The 19,162-nt window shown below is 56.6% G+C and overlaps 1 protein-coding gene across 5 annotated transcripts; it reads right to left on the reverse strand.

Annotated features, from left to right (window-relative positions):
- Positions 1 to 877: 877 nt before the first annotated feature.
- On the reverse strand, positions 878 to 19,162 carry ctbp1l (C-terminal binding protein 1-like). Of its 5 annotated transcripts, none has more exons than XM_088604199.1 (11): positions 18,980 to 19,162; positions 17,073 to 17,161; positions 15,333 to 15,502; positions 8,898 to 9,052; positions 7,617 to 7,761; positions 7,326 to 7,532; positions 6,988 to 7,202; positions 6,706 to 6,836; positions 6,385 to 6,512; positions 5,992 to 6,112; positions 878 to 5,889 (listed from the first exon to the last, which is right to left on the reverse strand). In XM_088604199.1, exons 3-11 carry the CDS (start codon positions 15,388 to 15,390, stop codon positions 5,703 to 5,705), a joined length of 1,347 nt encoding a protein of 448 aa, XP_088460325.1. In that variant the 5' UTR covers positions 15,391 to 15,502; positions 17,073 to 17,161; positions 18,980 to 19,162; the 3' UTR covers positions 878 to 5,702. The 5 variants fall into 5 exon arrangements, with proteins under 5 accessions (XP_088460325.1, XP_088460324.1, XP_088460326.1 ...); XM_088604198.1 differs by having other exon boundaries at positions 17,073 to 17,164; XM_088604200.1 differs by lacking the exon at positions 18,980 to 19,162 and adding an exon at positions 17,995 to 18,500 and having other exon boundaries at positions 17,073 to 17,164.

Here is a 19,162-nt window from a genome sequence, read left to right on the forward strand (position 1 = left end):
CATCTTCCTGGCTGGAGAAGTCCTTTCCTAGCAAGGATTCCCCAATGTCCATACAGAGCCCCAGAAACCCTTGGCTCATTTATCCCTTAGAATAGCAAAAGATGTTTTTGCAATTACGGTGATAAATTTAATAAAACCCAATTTGCTGGGTCTCCTGAACCAATCGGGTACATTGACGACCAAGTCTGGATGTTGGAAGGAACACAAGCTGATCGCAGGCATACTGCACGCCATTATTTTGCATAGGTGTCACCCCCCACCAGGCACCCCTTTTGCACCTCCAAGTGGGCCCAGAGCCGCAGGGAGAGGCACGAGAAACGACACCAGAACATTACAGGCCGATCCGCTGAATGAGGAGGCCGGGGTGCATCCTTCCTGGGAGTCTCCCAGTGCTGCTTTTCTCCCGCTGGGGAACCAGGATTGACAGACTGTAACTGGACTACGCTGGCTCGGGGTCATCTGGGAACACATCCCTAACCGCACAAGAGGACAAGAGCTGTACCCATTGTTACTCCAGCTTTGCGTTTCCAGTGAGCAGCTTCACAGACCTGTGCACACAGGTTCAAAGGTCAGAGGGCAGAGTAAGAGTAAAGGTCAGGCCAGGAAGAGGCCTTTACCCTTCGGCCAACCTGAAACCAAAACACCTCCAGAGTTTCTTCTGCAAGGCTGCAGCAAAAAAGATGGACGTTTCATGATCAGTGGACAGGAGCAGTCAAGCAGCGCAGGCCCAGATCCTAGAGAAGCCTGGAGTGGATCAGACTGCTGTGCACTGGGAGTGTGACTGACAGCACTGTAAAGCCTGGAGTGGATCAGACTGCTGTGCACTGGGAGTGGAAGTGTGAATGCCCCCTTGTACAAAAGAATAAAACATCTGAAATTATTTTTTTATCTTCAGATTTTATTAAAATATTTTGTATGTGAAGTTACGATCACAAACATGATTTTTTTCTAACAAAAAGGTAAAAAAAAGCCTTAAGAGCCTACTTACAGGAGACAGATTTTCTTTTTGCAGGCTGCTGTCTGAAAACAACTCTCGAAGAACAAAAGGCAAAATAAAAAAAAACGAAACACAAACAAAAACACTGTGTTCACATGTTGCAAAGCTACGTTTCCTACCCTGTGTCTTTTCACAGCGCCCGTCGGGGGACTCCCTGCCCTCATCTCCACTTACAGAGCTGGAGCCCATGCCCTTTCTCAGACTCATCCCTTCACCTGGACGTGCTGATGCGGGTGTCACCCCCTGCCCCCATCAGGCCAAGGCGTTCGAACCCTCCCCCCACCTCTCTGCCCGTACAGCGAGCTCTCGGCACCGCATCACCCATCTCGACTGGATCTCTCCGCCCCTGCTCAAGCGGGACAAGCAGGACGGGCCCCCCCTGACCGCCCCGGGTCTCGACACTGCCGCCGAGCAGCTGTCCCGGACCCCCTGCTCGCTCCCGACAAGCGGGGAATTCACACCTGGCCTGGCGTCGGAAACGTGCTGTTCCAGCGTGTCGAACGCCCTCAACACGCCAACCCCAACTCGAGACAGGGGGCCCACGTCACTGAAGGACAAGCAGCCATCACCACCCAGCCCTACCGCAGAACAGGAAAAACACCCCACAGAACTGGGGAAAATGAAAACAACAACAAAGAACGGAAGGGGAAAAGAAACTAAGAGCAACAGCTCACAGAACGCAAAACCCACAGCGGAAGGGCAGAACACACTGCACAGGGCGGTGGGTGGAAACGCGCAGGGGGGGCGGCTCTCCAGGGGCAGAAACGGGAACTTCAGCCTCATCACACCTGCTCTACCAGTGCCACTGCCGACCACGTGCGCCGGCGTCAACTTGACGTTTCAGTGCCCTTTCCATTTTCCCCATCAGCCTAGTATTTTCTGGCACCAACTCCATGTGTCTCATTAAAGAAGTACAAAAAACAAACAGAGGTCCAGTTAGTCCCTGTACTGGCGATGTAAACGAAGGGCACTGGAAGCTGGCGGGTGTCCTGGACGGAGCTCCGCCCAAGACACTCCAAACCAGCTCCGTCCTGCAGGACCACAGACAAGACCCCCACACAAGCCCATCCCCTGCCTCCTTAAACTGGACCTCACCTGCCTGCTCCTCCCTCGCCCCAGAAAAGGGAAAGGTTCCCCCCAAAAAGTGCCTTAGCTCTGCACCTCCCCCTGCCTCAGAGGGGGGGCATGCCCACACTCATGCCCACTCCCGAGAGGAGAGGTCACGTCAACCCCACAGCAGGGCAGGAAAGAAAGAGAGGAGGCAAACTCCATGGTGCGTTTTTTCATGTAGATATCGGAAACATGAAGGCTAAACCACAACTTAAAACAGAAAAAAAATGAAAGCCTGAGATCTTTCTTTTCCTTAAGAATTCATAGATAACCAAAGAGTTGCCATGTTTTCTCGGTATTTAAAAGTATGGTCATCTTTCCTTTTTTTCTATCCCCACAACTATATCATTAAGGTTTTTTTTATCGTAAAGAACTCTGTAGTATCTAAAAAACTGTACATAGCGAAAAAAACAGATCAGAGTACATTCAATATATCTGTTGCTGAGGTACTAAGAAGGGAGCTCCCTTGTCACAGAGCAGTGTTCACAGTAAAGAGTCAGTCACAGACACTGCCCCCCTCTGGGATGGCAGTGACACTGCGCTTAGGATCTGCTGGTCAGTACAAACACATGGCTCTGCTGGTCCTGTGCAGTGGGACCGAGGCCGACATGAGCTCCCCGTGCTCCGACTTGTGGATGAGCTAGGTCTGCACAGCTGGAGGGCTCTCCCCGTCCACCCGCCTCCTGCTGTGCAGCTGCGCAGGTCAGGGTGCCCACGTCAGCCCGCCCGCAGCCACCTCCCCTCTGTGCAGCAATGCCCCAGGCTGCAAGCAGCCGACTGCGCAGCTCAGAGGCTGGCCTGCGCAGCAGACTCACCTGAGCGGGAGTGCTCACACCCTGGGTGTGTGTGCACATACATACTCGGTGACAAACGCTCACCTGTGCGCCTATTAAGCCTCCAGAATCGCGCCCAGGTCTTTGGAAAGAAGCAGCTTGCACACAGATAAGAGCACAGCAAATGCCTCCTCCGCCACTGGCCATGTTCACTTATGGCTTCTTTTGGGTTTAAAAGCACTACAAGGGCGTAAAAGGGAGCAGCCGCAGCATTGCCACACAGAGGTGCACAATCCTGTTTCACAGTAGCAACGATCTCAAAACAACAAAAACAGCTTTTCTAAGTTCTCTGAAATGCGTAATGCAGCGATGGAAAAAGGGAGCATGTGGTGCCCACTTCTGGCCGGACGGAGCATCACATCTTAGTGCTGCCATCCCGCTGTGGGCACAAACCTGCAACACCATGTCACCAAAGAGAACGCCCGGTGTGGTATTTCACCATTCCAACACTTGAAACAAAAGCGTGTTGGATTCTGGACAGCCAGCTCCTGCATGTCCAGCATTAACAACCCTTGTCCTGTGAAGAACCGACTGCACTCGCACCCCAGTGAGCTGCGCTGCCAGTATCTCCATGAATCATGAAGGTACTATCACACCCGTCTCACTGTGGGTGCGTCCATAGCCCCAGCCAGCACCAGTGCAGGATGCTTGGGTCCGAGGAACGGGCCTGGGCCGGGCTGAAGGGGTCATCCGATTGGGGGGCCTGTTTGACAAAGAAGCAGACCGCTGGGCCACTCGCACGCACAGCTCCGCAAGTACAGATGCCTTTTTCTCTCTGCCAACCAAAGTGGGGACCCCTGCCGGTCATCCTCACTGCACCTCGGAGTGCATTTCGAAAGAGGCAGGGACTGACACAGTGAGGGCAGAGAGGGCCCAGCCCCTGCCTTGCTCACTACTGCTCCGGAGCACGAGCGATCGAGCGATCAAGACACGACGTGACAACTCAATTCTGACTCCGTGGGGAAACCAACTCTCCGAGCCTCAACCTTGAGGGAGCCCAACAGGCAACACCCTGCCGTGAGCTCGGGCACAGCTCTCCAGCTACCAGCGGAAACACTGCACCAGCAGAGCCACCGCAGTGCGCTCAGCTAATCCCGAGAGCGGGGGGGCGGGTTTGGCACCCCTGGTCCACACCAAGGCAGCGCCCTTCCCCAGCCAGCCCTTTAAATGCTCAATGGGCCCTCAATCACATCACGGTCTCAAATGCTTAACTGCCCCCCCCCAGTGCTGAAGACCTCAGGCCTGCAGAAAAAGGGGCAGGGACCCAGACAGGGGCAGCCCCCGGTTGCAGGGAGCGAAGTGGGGTTACCCCTCGCCCTTCAGGAGATCACTAACTACAGGGAGGTGCCAATGATGGCGCAGCGATCCGCGCAGAGCCCACGATGGGCGATGTCTGCCGACCACAAGGCTCCATGGAAAGAGCCTGGTCTAAAGGCATCTCTGCGGAGCGGCCACGTCGAGGCTTGGTCAAAAGCACACCCTGCCACCCTGCATCACTCCCCTCTAGAAGGGCCACTGCCACTCCGTCTCGCCCCACACCGAAGAGTCTGTGACAGGGTTTTAAGTCCACCAGCACAGGAACAGGAGGCCTCTCGCAAACGCCAGTTTTTTTTTTTTTTTTAAAAGTGCAGTAGGATTGCTGTCACACCTGACCAGCCTTCCCTCTCCCTCTCTGTACACAAATCAGTGATGTGCTCTGCCAGTATTTCCACACGCTGGATCTCAGGCGCAATCATCCCGGTCCCATTGTCCGTGGGCAGCTGCTGAGCTCCGGCCAGCCAGCACCGGACTGAACGCTGCGACTCCCAACAGGGTCGAAACTACGCCGGCGCTCAGCTCTCCTGCTCAACACCCTGGAGCGAGGAGCAGCGCGCGGCAGAGAGGGAGCAAGACCGGCCAGTCAGGTGCCTAAAGACCACAAGGCCGCATTCCCCTTTCCCCGAACCCCCCAGCTGTACAGAAGAGTTCAAGGGCGATGGGACGAATGACTCAAATCTTCAGAGAGAGACACACACAGGGGAGGGAATTATTAAAAACAGATTTAAACATCTATAACCTCCCCTTCCTCCCCCAAAGCACAGTGCATCTGGCTTCAGTGAAAACACACACTCGATTAAATATCACCACTTACAAAGGTAAAAATTACTTTATCGTATAAAAATCTGTTTTATTCCTCGGGGAACTGCCGATAGCCTGATGTGCCAGAAACAGCAACGACCAAACTCTCAAGGGAGAAAAGAAAATAAAACAAGCCTGTTCTGAGCTGAGTGGCTCTTGCCCATCGGTTAGGTTCTGGACTTTCATTTAAAACATCGCGATTCCTGGCTCGGAGGAAGCTCTGTCTACAAAGCCTCTCAGCACTTAATACTGCACTGTTAAAAAAAAAAAATTAAGTCACAATTAAGTTGAGGAGGTCGGCTCCAGAACGTGGAAAAAGAAAAAAGCAAAATAGATCTATATATATTTATAATCCTTTTCAGATTCAAAACAGATTTAAAAAAATGAGGAAAATAGAAATAGAAAAAAGTCTTTGAGGAGTCAATTATTGCTTACCGACGGGGAAGGGGGGACAGAGAGGAGACAGAGGAGAAGGAGAGACAGAGAAATCAGGGGAGCGACACAGGCAGGTCACTCCAGGCTGTTCCGAGGGGTCATGTACTGTCCTGTAGGCCTGGGCCTGGCCGGGCCGGACCGGACCGGACAGGGTGGCCAGCAACTGCCTGTGGGAGGTGAAGTCCGAGCAGGAATGTGTGGATCTGGTGCTATTGGTCAGCGGGGACCTCTCTGTCCGGCTCGGGCTTGGCTGGCTGGCCGGGCGAGGGGGCGTGTGGCGGGTGGGACACCGGCGCGATGCCGTGAGCGATGGGCAGGGAGCCCGGCACCAGCCCCTCCACGGCCGCCGTGCCCGGCAGGCCGCCCGCCGTCACGCTCACCATACTTGCCGGGAACCTGCGCACAGAGGGGCATACGAGTACGGTAAGACCAGACGTCCCAGAAGGCGGCTGGGCGGCGGCGGCGGCGCGGGTCTCCTGTGGAGCTCCTGCCCCTCACCTGTAGGCCGCAGCTCCATTGAGCTCAGGGTGCACGGCGGCTGGGTCGATGCTGGGCCACTGGGCGGCGGCCATCAGGTACTCCTTGTTGACGCAGTTCTTCAGGTTCTCTGGGATACGTCCTGGAGAGACAGAACAGGGACAGCAGAGTAATAGGAGAGAGCAACACCCTTCTTATCCTCCTCCCTGGCCCAGCTGACCAACAGGCCTCTACTCTGGACTCTTCCCTCTCCTGCTCCTCCTCTCTCGTGCCCCCCCCCTCTCCTGCTCCTCCTCTCTCGTGCCCCCCCCCCTCTCCTGCTCCTCCTCTCTCGTGCCCCCCCCCCTCTCCTGCTCCTCCTCTCTCCCATCTCTCTCCACTCCTCCTCCACCGTCCCCCCCCCTCTCTCTGTACCTGTGATGGCTCTCCTGACCTCCCTGGCTGCCTCTTCTCTGGCCTCAATGGAAGCCTGCTCACTGTACCAGGCAGTGTGTGGGGTGCAGATCAGATTTGGGGCGTCCTTCAGAGGTCCCTGAGAGAAACTGGAGAGAGAGTGAGTGTGAAGGAGGGTTGCAGTGAGAAATGGGGTAGGAAACAAGCTGTGGTTCCCAACTACAGATTCCCTGTATGATGATGTCACAAGAGCGGATCGGGCCGTGGGGTGCAGCAGTCGGACCGGGGGCACTGCCCAGCACAGGGTGCAGGTCGGGCCTCGGCAGCCGCGTCTTTACTGACCTGAAGGGTTCAGTCTCGTGGACATCCAGCGCAGCCCCCCGTATCCTGCCCTCCTTCAGCGCCTGCGCCAGCGCCTTCTCGTCCACCAGCCCCCCCCGCGCAGTGTTCACCAGGAACGCCCCCTGGCGCATCTGCGGCAACACAACAACACAACGTGACGCGTGCCGACAAAGCGACCGCTCACCGCTGTCCCGCGCCCCCACCCCCTCCCCGAAGTAGGGCCACCGGCGCGATCGTCTTTCACTCCCCCCCTGCCCGCCTCGGTGCGGACGGTGCCCGTACCTGTTTGATGGTGAAGTCGTTGATGAGGTGGTGGTTGTGCTCGTTCAGGCTGCAGTGCAGCGAGACGCAGTCGCTGTGCACCAGCAGGTCCTGCAGGGTGGCCATGCGCTGCAGGCCCAGGGAGCGCTCCACGCCGTCCGGCAGGTAGGGGTCGTAGAAGATCACGCTGAACCCGAAGGCCTTCGCCCGCAGGGCCACGGCCTGCCCGACGCGCCCTGCAACGCCAGAACCGCCTTCAGCGGGCGCGGCACGGAGACCTGCCTCTCCCTCGGCCCGGCTTCCGAGGCCGCACTCCTCAACCCCCCCGCCCGCCCGCCCCTCCACACCCTCGCCCTCACCCAGCCCGATGATGCCCAGCGTCTCTCCGCGGATCCTGGCGGCGCCCCCGGCCACCTCGCGGATCTGCTCCACGCTGGCGGCGCGCGTGCCCTCCCGCAGCGCCTGGTGCAGCCAGCTGACGCGCCGGTACAGGTTGAGGATGTGGCAGAGCGTGGAGTCGGCCGTCTCCTCCACCGAGGACGAGGGCACGTTGCACACCGCGATCCCTGCGGGGGGAGGGGGGTCACGTCAGCGCCGCGGCACAGGGCAGCGCCTGCCCGTGAGGCGGCGGGGGGGGGGGTAGGGAGTACCTAGCTCGGCGGCGGCCTTGATGTCGATGTTGTCGAACCCGCTGCCGATCCGCACGATGACCCGCAGGCCCTTGAATTTGTCCAGATCGTCCCGGGACAGCGTGATGGTGTGGTACATCAGCGCACCCACTGCTTCGTTCAACACCTGAGAGAGAGGGGCGGAGTCAGAGAGCGGGCAGAGAAGAGACACGGGAGACAGCGGAGGAGGAGGAGGAGGGCTGGGCACCGCCTCTGGAAAACCACAGCACACCACAAACTATTTTGCATGTTTATATATGGAGACCCTCTCTCAGTCTGATCTCATGATTAGTAAAGCATACTGAGCTGTACACAAAATAGAGCAATGAAAATGGTTGTTTTGTTGTTTTACTGGAACCAAAGAACTAGAAGTAACCGAACAGGGTAGAAATTCAACAACTTTTTCACAAGCTACTGGAGGTTAATTTTGCTTAGCAAGATAATGTCAAATTCAAAATATGACAGGTGCTTGGAAGTTGTAACATTTTTTCTTTATAGTGAGTAAAGTTGACATTCACAACCTTATGAAACATGTTTAGCATGTTTATTCCATCTAAAACGTCACAAAATCCTCAATACTTGTTTAAAACATTGCTGAGGCAAGAAATTCTAAATTGACTTAAACAGCGTAAGACAATCTTACATGCAAAAAAGAAATCAAGGCATGTCTAATCGTAGTAATGGAATTAAAAAACATGATCAAGACTAGACTGCCCGACTAGAGATCCAGTAGAATCAGAAAAACAGCACGTGTGCAATGGGTTACTGGGAATGCCCGTATCGAAAGTTAAGTCGTTTTGAACCAATCAGCCAAGATTATTTCCGCGTGACTTCCGAAATCACGTCATATTTCTGAACTTACGAGCCAATGATATGCGGGACATACCTTTAGCATGACTTTCTTTCAAGTTGAAAACTTGACCCTTTTTATGGCAGTCGTTTTGGTTTTGAATCAAATTTGATTTCACGAATGTAAACAGCAGAAGCTCTTTTGTAAGAAAAAAAAATCGAAAACAAAACCGCTGTGGGAATTCACTGGAAATCACCGAGCGTCCCGGTCCCGTCTAAAACGTACCACGGTACGTACCGTGTGACTAAACAACCGGGGTTTACCGGTATACCCGTTTTATACCGTGTACCCTTACTGGAGAGGGTCAGCAACATTAGGAAGAAAAGTTCTCAATTCTATGGAAGTAGGAGGGAAGACACAGGAGAAAGAGAGAAGAGATTCGAGGGGGTGAAAGGTACGGGCCGGGAGGGCACCTTCTCGTGGATCTCGTGTGTGGACTGGGCATCACAGAAGGCCACGGTGGCCACGTCCTTCAAGATGGGCATCTCCACGGTGCAGTCGCGCCCATCCAGCAGGGCCACCAGGGGGCGCGGGTGCATCGGCCCATTCAGGATGGGGGGGCGGATGCCTAAGGAACAGAGGAGAGCAAACAAGTAACGTTACTAACCTCCCATCTGGAACAGAGACACCCCCCGGATGAGCAGCACCTCCGCACCTTGTCACTAACTTCACCCACTACTGTAGATAAGGGGGGGAAGACCTTAAAATAACGGTCACGGCCACAAGAACCAGAAGACTCTCCTGCTTAAGCCTTCCAAGCAAGTCCAGGGCTCAGTTATAGGACAAACGTGGTGAAACAATTAATTCCAAAGGCAAGCAGGCGATTCCTGCCGCAAGTGATGCTGGTAGACCAATAGGAGCACAGCTTCAAATCCAAAATCCCCATAGCATGACTGAGGACACTGAGCTGTAGGAGGTGCTGTCCTTCACAAGAGACATTAAACCGAGGTCCTGACTGCTCGGTCAGTACAGATCCCAGGGCTGCTGGTAAGAGTGGGGCTGTCACCCCAGTGTCCTGGCTGAACTCCACTCTGGTCTTGTCCAGTTTCTCTCTCCTCCCCTGATCTGTGTGTCGTGGGGCTGCAGGAGGACTGAACCCCACTCTGGTCTTGTCCAGTTTCTCTCTCCTCCCCTGATCTGTGTGTCGTGGGGCTGCAGGTGCAGAAAGATGTTGTGCAGGTGGGGCACAGATCCTCACCCAACCACTTGCCCCGAGTCCTCCTACATGCCTCCTGAATACCCCCGGGCGCTAGACACAGTCACCGCAGAAAAATGTGACGGAGCAGGTGCGTGTCCAGCCCAGCCTAACCCCGCAGGAGAGCCACAGTGACCTCTCTTCCTAGGGCCCTCACCCACAACGAGTGCATGTTTTTCCCTGGCTGGAAGTGTGGAAGAAGGCACCCCTCCCCCTCTCCTCTGACAGCCGCCATGTGCTCCCTGAGCTGGGATTAGCGCATGCCAGCGGGCACAAGGCAACACAGGCCGCACAGAGCCGGGGTCTCAGGAGCGCAGCTCTCCAACAAGGAGGTCCTTACCCTCTTGACAGAGGGATTATTTGGTGGAGGGGAAAAAAAAACTACAGGAAAATTCTTAATTGCACCCTTCCTACCTCCCAGTGCAATGCAATGGCAGGACCGGGTCACTCGGACAACCTCGTGGCGGCACAGATTTGAACAACTGAGCCCGATTACGGGGCGCGCGGCGCAATTCTCCGTGAGGACATGAGACAGCAAGCTTGCAACAGAAGACAGAGGATAAGAATTGGCACTGATGTGTGCCAGCCTCACATCAGTAACCCAACACCCTGGAGGACTCCGAACAGAACGGTACCAGCCCCCACCCCCCTCCAGCAGGCTGACCCTGATGCTCCAGCATCTCCGTAAGGCCCTGCGCGATCCGCCTCCCCCAGATACCGCCCTGTTGACCCCGCCTCCCAAGGCCAAGTGCTCATCTTACTGCAGCAGGGCAGGGCCGAGCGGTGCCCCCCCCACCTCGAGTCACGACCGGCCAGAGGGCAGAGGTGGTGGCTGTGTGGGGATGGCATGTGTGAGCCCAGACGGGGCTCTCCAGTCAAGGCAGTGGGGGGGGGGGGGGGGAGGGTCAAAGCAACACGCACAGGCACGGCACGGACACACAAAGCCATTCATTCAGATCCAACCCCCCTCCTCGCAGAGCACGTGCTTGATCTTGGTGCAGTGTCCCACCCTACACCCACTCCTCACACAATCACACAGATCAGGTCAGAACCCCCATCTCCCCCCCCTGCCTTAAACCACGCTCCCTCCCCCCCCCCAGAAAGCCGAGCCAACCTTGCATGCTGCAATCCGCTGCCGTGCTCCCCTCTTTCTCTGCTCTCCTGGACGGTGTCACACTGCTTCCACCCACACCGGCACTGTGCTGACAGCGCCCTCCCCCTCCCCCGGTGCTGCTCCAATCACACGCGAGGACCCCTCAGCACCAGCCAACCGGCACAGACGTGCGCCGTCACCAAGGGGCGGAGCTCCCTCAGGCCTGCTGTTGGCTTATAAAGGGACAGCTGGGCCACTTCCCAAGCTCCCTGTAGACCAATCCCATCTCCCTCCACACGGGAAGGGATTTTTTTTCCCTTGAAGACCTTTGATTTTGTACATTCAAGAGCCAACAAAGCATTACAAAAAATCTTAACACACTGAATAAAGATTTATCGACACGTATGACTTCTATGCCAATAAGCCGTATGTTTTTATGCGACCCATACGGCAAGAGTTGTATGTTTTTATGTAAAATCAGGTTACCTGCTCTTTACAACCACACACTGCTCACTGTGTTGCGATTCTCCCCAGGCTTAATCTTTTTCAATAGAAAAATTTAAACACAAAAACTCAAAAGTAGCTCAAACTCAAAAAAACTCAAAAGCACCTGAAGAAGGCTTCACAGCCGAAATGTTGTGTTCTCTTTCTTCTTTTTTATAGCATGGAATAAACCTATTACTTGTTCCTTTGCAGCCTACGCATGCTGACGCAGCTGCCCACCTGAACTACTACCGCTCAAGTAGGTAGCTGCACCAGCATGCGTAGGCTGCAAAAGTTTATTCCGTGCTGAAGAGAAGAAACAATGTTTCAGCTGTGGAGCCTTCTTCGGGTGACCAAAGAAGTCAGACTGAAAGCCTGGAGCGGATCAGACTGCTGTGCACTGGGAGTGTGACTGACAGCACTGTAAAGCCTGGGGTGGATCAGACTGCTGTGCACTGGGAGTCAGACTGACAGCACTGTAAAGCCTGGAGTGGATCAGACTGCTGTCACTGGGAGTGTGACTGACAGCACTGTAAAGCCTGGAGTGGATCAGACTGCTGTGCACTGGGAGCGTGACTGACAGCACTGTAAAGCCTGGAGTGGATCAGACTGCTGTGCACTGGGAGCGTGACTGACAGCACTGTAAAGCCTGGAGTGGATCAGACTGCTGTGCACTGGGAGTGTGACTGACAGCACTGTAAAGCCTGGAGTGGATCAGACTGCTGTGCACTGGGAGCGTGACTGACAGCACTGTAAAGCCTGGAGTGGATCAGACTGCTATCCACAAGTGGCATGAAGGAAAAATAAAGCCCATACAGCCCCTTCATCTGTGCTGCTGACATCCTGCAGACTGAAAAGACAAAGGGGCCCCATCTAATTAGGGCAGCAGACAGTCGGTGTCATGCAGACAGCCTCCTCGGCCACGACACACTCACGCACACACCCCAACAACAACAGAGCCGCACTCCCATACCCCCCCCCCCTCTGTGACACACTTTCACCGCCCGGCCCAGGCAGGCCCCCTGCGACACGCCGCGCAGGAAGGAAGTGAGACGTCGGCTGCCCGCCCGCAGGCGAGCGAGCGAGGGGGGAGGGGCGGCTGGGCATCAGCTCCTCGACCTCAGAGAGGGGCACAGGCCGTGCGCAGCGAGGCGGCCGGAGAAAACTCACGATGGCGATTCGAATCGGCCGGGGGGGACAGGAGCCCCTCTCTCAGCACAGCCATCTGAACTGCTAGTTCAGAGGGTAGAGAGTTAGGAGCGATCTGCTGCCCCCGCGCGGCTCGTCAGCAGAGCACAGACACCTGTCCCGTTTGAAACTACCTGCCGCCCCTTCCTGGCTCGTCAGCAGAGCACAGACACCTCACCACTTTAAACAGGTCATAGCAGGAGTCGCTATAGCAATCGATATAAAAAAAACAGACTAATTCAACTTAAATGTGTAATTAAAGTAATTATATTGCACCCAAAGATTAAATACAAAAGTACAAAACCCAGCATACATTTTGGTGGGATTCAACGCTCGTTTTTGGCAACCAATCATCTCTCTTAACCAGCAGACGTACAACATTAAAATATTAAACAGCAGACACAGAATACACAATGCAATGCATATTGAACAGAAGAGAAGATACGACAGCCACTGCACACCATACACCAGTCAGGGCTGCTCTCGTCTGTACTGATCCCCCACTGTGCTTCACTGCGGACGTCATGCACAGACTGCTAGTGCTCTCCGGGCAACCTCTGAACACACTGCTCCTCACTGCTCCCAAACCCAGCGGACAGTAGGGGTGGGGAAAAAAAAGGCGACTCTTAGATGCATCATGATCCTCTCCTGTATGATTCCGCATCGATGCACAAAACTCCGTAATCGATCTTTTAATTTTTTTAAAAAAATACGCACAGTACTAAACATTTCAGACAAAAATGTTACAAAGTAAAAGACAAAGAGAACAAATAATAATGGTTTCGTTCTTTGGGTTTAAGAGTAAATTAATTGCGTGGTGATATGTACAAGTGCGCCATGCTTACACCTGAACTAAGCTAAACTACCCGGTTTGTGAAGACGGACACACTCCGGCCTGCACCCTCCTCTTGGAGAGACACCCTTAGGGCACATTTCGGATTTTCTGAAGTGAAAGGTGAAAATGAACTGGATAAGAGCTGAGCAGCGTGCCAGCTGTGTTTTACCCAGAGAGAATGTTCCAGGAACACAACGATCATGCGCAATCACATTTCACGTTCCCACCCGGAGCTGGAGGGAAAGCGGCCCGTTCTTGCTGCTGCCGAGCAGAGACCCCCCTCGAGCCCGCGTCAAAGCTCCCACATGGTTCAGACCGGGCCAGGAGAATCACCGGGTCTATAACGAGACTTGCGCCCCCACGCCGCTGTTGAAAACCCGGGCTTCCGCTAGATGTCAGAAACACCGGAGCCGGGGTACGACAGGCCGCCTCGGCCTCGCATCTGTGAAACAGCAATACCAGCGCTCTACAACGACACCAAAACCCAAGTTCTGGAACCCCTGGAGAAAGCCAATAGGGTGGCAATAACCTGCGACGCGCGGACGTCCACTGCAGCAGAACCCTACATCACCATTACCGCTCACTGCGTCACCGATGGCTGGCAGCTCGGGTCTCGGGTGATCCAGTCACGCAGTGAGAAAAAAAATCATCATGTAGAGGAAAAAAAAAGATCGAGATGCATGGAGAATCGATTTATAAGCGCATGGTGGCACCCCGAATCGAAATCGAATCGTGGGGTGCCTAGAGATTCCCACCCCTAGCGGACACTTTTACTTTGCATGAAACTTCGCAACAAATCTTGAGGGCGCGTGCGTTTGGATCGGAAGTTTGAAACGCACATACAGGACGGTTTATCGTGGCGAACTTGAGCCCCCCCGTACTGCACAGCCCAGGTCTGCGCTATCTGGGCCGATCTTAAGCCCCCCAGTATTTTAGAGAAAAATATTAACCTGGAGGCCAAACCCCGAGACAGAACGACCAAAGTCATTGTGACCACAAGCAACCAGGTTCACAATCCACACAGCCTCCTTTCTGGGTCACAAGTGAAACAACAGAAGTACAGCCCATGAAGAACAACAGTATTGGCAACAGGGCTACTGACTGGTGCAGTCATGTCTGTGTGTGTGCTGCTAGCTGTGCTCAGTGGCCTTTAGTGATCAGCTGGTGGAGTAATGTGCAGTAATGTCTGCATGTGTGTGTGATGCTAGCTGTGCTCAGCACCTCTCTCAGTCCAGTCCGGATGCCCTTCAGTGATCACCCTGGCAGTTAGGGTCAGCGGTCAGCGGTCAGCGGTCAGCCCAAGCACAGAAAACTTCACTTAACCAAGACAACCTTGTCTGATCCCATATAGCCCCACACATATATGCAGGGCGGGAAAATGTCATTCAGGGGGGTGCTACTGTCACAGGTGAGGACAATGAGTGGGACCCCCAGTAGGACAAGAGGGGTTCCCTATATTTCACAGGTACCTTCTTCGGGAACAAGTCACCTCTCATCACCCCCAGAGCATCATGGGAGGCCAGGCTATGGGAGAGCGATTTCCCACTAAGGAAAAGCGAAACCCCCAACTGCTGGAGGGGTGTGCCAGTCAACACAAAACTGGACAGCAGAATCCAAACATGACACAGGAGTCCTGGACTTCAGAGAGCTGAGAACAGTCTCAGGTTTAAAGGCACGGGCCCAGGCACACCAGAGGAACCGAGTCTCTTCGGTTCCGACTCCACCAGACTGCAGGTGGGGAGGGGGCCCTGCTTCAAGGATTCAACAACGGACACCATCCTGCGGGACCTCTTGGAGTGCCCCCTACTGGTCCACCTACACCACACGCAGCAGGAGCCTGGGTATCCCAAGAGCTCTCCCTCCCCGATACTGACCCTTGCTTTACACTGAACAGAGTACCTTACTCTGGGCCCAGGAGCTGGAAAACTGAACCAGCTGCTCTTCTGCACCGCCTGTCTCTACATCAGTATCTGGCAAGACCCGGACTGGCCCAGACCGCCGCACAAGGGGAGTCTCGGACCGGTACCCCACGGGGGCCTGCGCGGGCGGCTCACCTTCACAGATGCGGTCCAGTCTCTGCCGCTTGACCTTGTGCTTGTCCATCAGAGCCATGGTCTCGGAGTCCCGGCGCCGGCCAGCGCCACTCGCACACGGGCGCAACCGCACAACCCTCGCCGCTGCCTCGCTCCGGCACAGGACGGGGCGCTCTCGCTCGCCGCAGGGTCTGAGGGGGGGGGGGGGGGGGGGGAGACGGAGCAGGTCACGCCTGGGCCGCAGGCCACCACGAGCCCCACACACTGGGCACGGGTCCCACACTGTCGCAGCGGAAGGGTCCAGGTCTCGGGTGGAAGGGTGGAGAGAGGCAGAGGAGAGACGAAGAGGGAGAGCAGAGGCAGAATAGAGAGTGGAGAGTAAGAACAGAGGCAGAGAGAGAGTGGAGAGTAAGAGCAGAGACACTCGAGAGCAGAGGGATGAGGCAGAGAGCAGAGAGAGACACTCAAGAGCAGAAAGATGAGGCAGAGAGCAGAGAGAGGAGGCAGAGAGCAGAGAGAGACACTCGAGAGCAGAGGGATGAGGCAGAGAGCAGAGAGAGACACTCGAGAGCAGAGGGATGAGGCAGAGAGCAGAGAGAGACACTCGAGAGCAGAGGGATGAGGCAGAGAGCAGAGAGAGACACTCGAGAGCAGAGGGATGAGGCAGAGAGCAGAGGGAAGAGGCAGAATAGAGTGGAGAGGGAGAGCAGAGGCAGAATAGAGAGTGGAGAGAGGCGGAGTAAAGAGACAAAGAGGGAGAGCAGAGGCAGAGACACTCGAGAGCAGAGGGAAGAGGCAGAGAGTAGAGACACTCGAGAGCAGAAGCAGAGAGAGTGGAGGGAGACACTCGAGAGCAGAGGGAAGAGGCAGAGAGCAGAGACACTCGTCTGCACTTGTCTGGAGGAGGTCCTGGATCGCTGGTGCCACCACTGGGATCTCAGATAACTGCAGACATGACCCGCTGCTGGACGCCGGCACACCCGCGCAGAGCTGGGTCGCTGTGCGGGAGCCCCGGGGCCCAGGCAGAGCAAGAAACAGGCCAGGGGGATCTCCAGGCTGCTCCAGTGGAACAACCGCGCTCGTCCGGATCGACCGGGGCACCTCGTTACTCCAGCCAGAGCTCATCAGGATAACTAGGTCCTTAAAAACATCATTTTTAAAGGTGCCTCTTGCTGCGACCCCTCCCTCTCAAACCCCCGAGTCTGTGTTTTGGAGAACACTGTTTGACGTGAAGCTGTCGTGCCTCTTCCCTGCAGTTATCGAGCGGGGTTAGGAGAGAGCAGTCCCACAGGCCCCTGCTCTGCCTCCGTCGGGAGGCGAGAGAGGTGGATACCAGGGAGAGGGAGTGGATTAAGGGGAGTCCCAAGACAGCATCGCGCAAGACTGCTCGGGGAGCCAGGTCCGAATCGCCGAGCGCGACACCACCGCAGTACCCCCGAGAGAGAGAGGCGCTACGTCCCCTACAGCCAGACTGCTCCAGTAGGACACCTGGCTGTGAAAATGGCTGCAGAACCGTTCCCCTGCACAAAGCATCTCAGCCAAATGAACAAAAGAGGCCCTGAGATGCACCAATGTTGTGCTTTCTGCCCCTTGCACATAGGCGCCCTCCCCGGCGGGCACGCGATCAGGGGGCTTGCAGGAAGCGATCGCGAGCTCACGTGCAGCGGCGGGCAGGCCCAGAGCTTCCGGGGCGCGAGGGGGGCGCCTGGCCGCGGCCCGACGCCGTGGCGGGGGCAGGAGGCCGCGCGCTCCGACACTCACCGCTCGGGGGAATTCGCTCTCTGTCTCTCTCTCTCTCTCGCTGTGGGGCGTCCGCGGTTAGTCCATCCCGCCGCCGATGGTCGAGGTACCTGCTGGAGAAGCAGAGAGAGAGGGAGAGAGGCGGGCCGTCAGGGGAGCACCGCGGAAGAGAGCTGTGCTGGGGCACGCCTGGCGTCGGGGGCTGCTCGCCCGCTGGTCACCAACGGGCTCTCCCGCTGTGCCGCGAAGGAGGCGGGGAACACTGCGATCCGAGACGCCGTCTCGGCTCGGAAGCGCGGGCGCAGGGCAGCCTGCACAGCTCCGGCGCAGACGGCTTATCATGGGAAACCATCTGAAGGAAACACCTGCAGAGATCTTGCCCAAAACACGCTGGCAGGCGCGCGCACACACACACACATCCACACAGAAACTGTGATCTCCTGGGGGGCGGGGCGGGGGGTTTCGAGCTGACACACTGTCTGACGCACAGCATGGACAAGCTGGGGAAGGTCAAAAACTTCACTGCCATCCGAACTGAGCGGGGCTCGCTCGGGTCAATTAAGCAATTAACCCTCAACGCTGCGCTGAGGCTGTCCGCTGGGAGAGAGATCGCCACCCCCCCCCGCAGTGAAAGCCTTCCAGATGAGGGCCACTCCATTCAGCCCAGTGTCTTGCTTCGGGGTGCCCAGTCCCTTCTGCTCCTAGAACACCCTGTTCCCCTAAAACAAGCTCTGCCTGCGCCCCGATAGTCCCACTCCCCCCCAGAAAAATAAATCACCCTCATTTCCCAGTCCCACACAGGTTGGGATTTTCCTTCAGGAAGATAAGCGCCGCTGTGCACTTCGCGGTTTGAACCAACAGACACGTTACACTCAAGACCGAGACCCCAGAAGTGTTCACGCCAGCCGGCGCTCTGAACCACCACACAAGCCTCTCGGCTCACCAAGAAGGAGCGCCTGATCGGCAGGGACTCCCACTCGGCCGAGCGCAAACCGCTTCGTGCGTGGAGTGGGAGATCAAGCACCACGCCGTCCGGGGACCCGCGTCGCGAACTTGAACCCCCGTGAGGAAACTCTCGCCGTGTCGTGCCCGCACTCCCACGCCGTCCACGACCTGCCGTCACGTGGCCGCCATTCCTGCCGAGGGCGAGAGGCGCGCAGCCCGGAGCCCCGGCCGGACACCGGGAGGGCTCACTGCGCCGGGGGGGGGGGGGCGGGTGTCGCCGGGATGTCGGCTGCTCCGATTACACTGGGCTGGAAACAAGCTAGCGCCTGCAAACCCCGTTTCCGCGCCCCGCAGGGCGAGAAGTGACAGTTGCCGCCGACCCCCGCACGTCACCGCCGCCACGGGGGGAGAAGACGGACCCGACTGCGCCTCAGCCTGGGCAGCCGACCCGAGCCCGCCCGTCCGTCATCCCGCCCGCCTCCCGCGCTTCGGAAACCGGCCCGGAACTTTCCAGCCGCCCCGCTCCGCCCCGCTCCGCTCCACCCCCCGCGGTGTCCCAAAACATTTCCTTCTTTTTTTTAAACAAGAAAAAAAAAAAGTGACCCGCCGCCTCGGCCGCCACCGCCGTCACCAACCCCTCGCCCCCCCCCCCCCCGTCCTTCTGCCCCCCCAAATGTTCCCGAATATTCACCGCAGGGCACGAGCTGCGGGAACGAGCCTCCCCAGAAAAGTCCCGAACTCCGCGGGCCAGGAAAGTAGCGACACATCCACGCGTGTGTGCGAGACTGGGGAAGGCGGCCCGTTTCGCTTTCGTAGTGGCGCACACAAAGTCTCTCTCCCTCCCCTCCTCTCTTTTCCTAAAATTTACAGCCCGAATGGCGGAGCTCTGGAGTCCCGGTGCGCCCTCTCCAGCAGCCCTGCTCCCGGCCCGGGCGCCCCGTGCCCCCGCGGGCGGATCCCGGCGAGCTCGGCGCCGCGCTTACCCGCTGAAGGCCGCCGTGGGCTGGGATGGTGTCTCAGGGAGTCGGTGCGGACGGGACAGTGTGAATGCAATCGCCAGTCCTCTTCTCCCCGGACCGCCATGAAGAAATAAAAAAGAAGAGGAAACCGCCGGTTCACGGAGGTCAGGCCGCTGCAGACGAGCGAACTTCTGGGAAAGAGAGGAG

Source organism: Lepisosteus platostomus, chromosome 13, assembly GCF_059453375.1.
Source record: "Lepisosteus platostomus isolate fLepPlt1 chromosome 13, fLepPlt1.hap1, whole genome shotgun sequence".
In the NCBI taxonomy this organism is placed as follows: domain Eukaryota; kingdom Metazoa; phylum Chordata; class Actinopteri; order Semionotiformes; family Lepisosteidae; genus Lepisosteus; species Lepisosteus platostomus.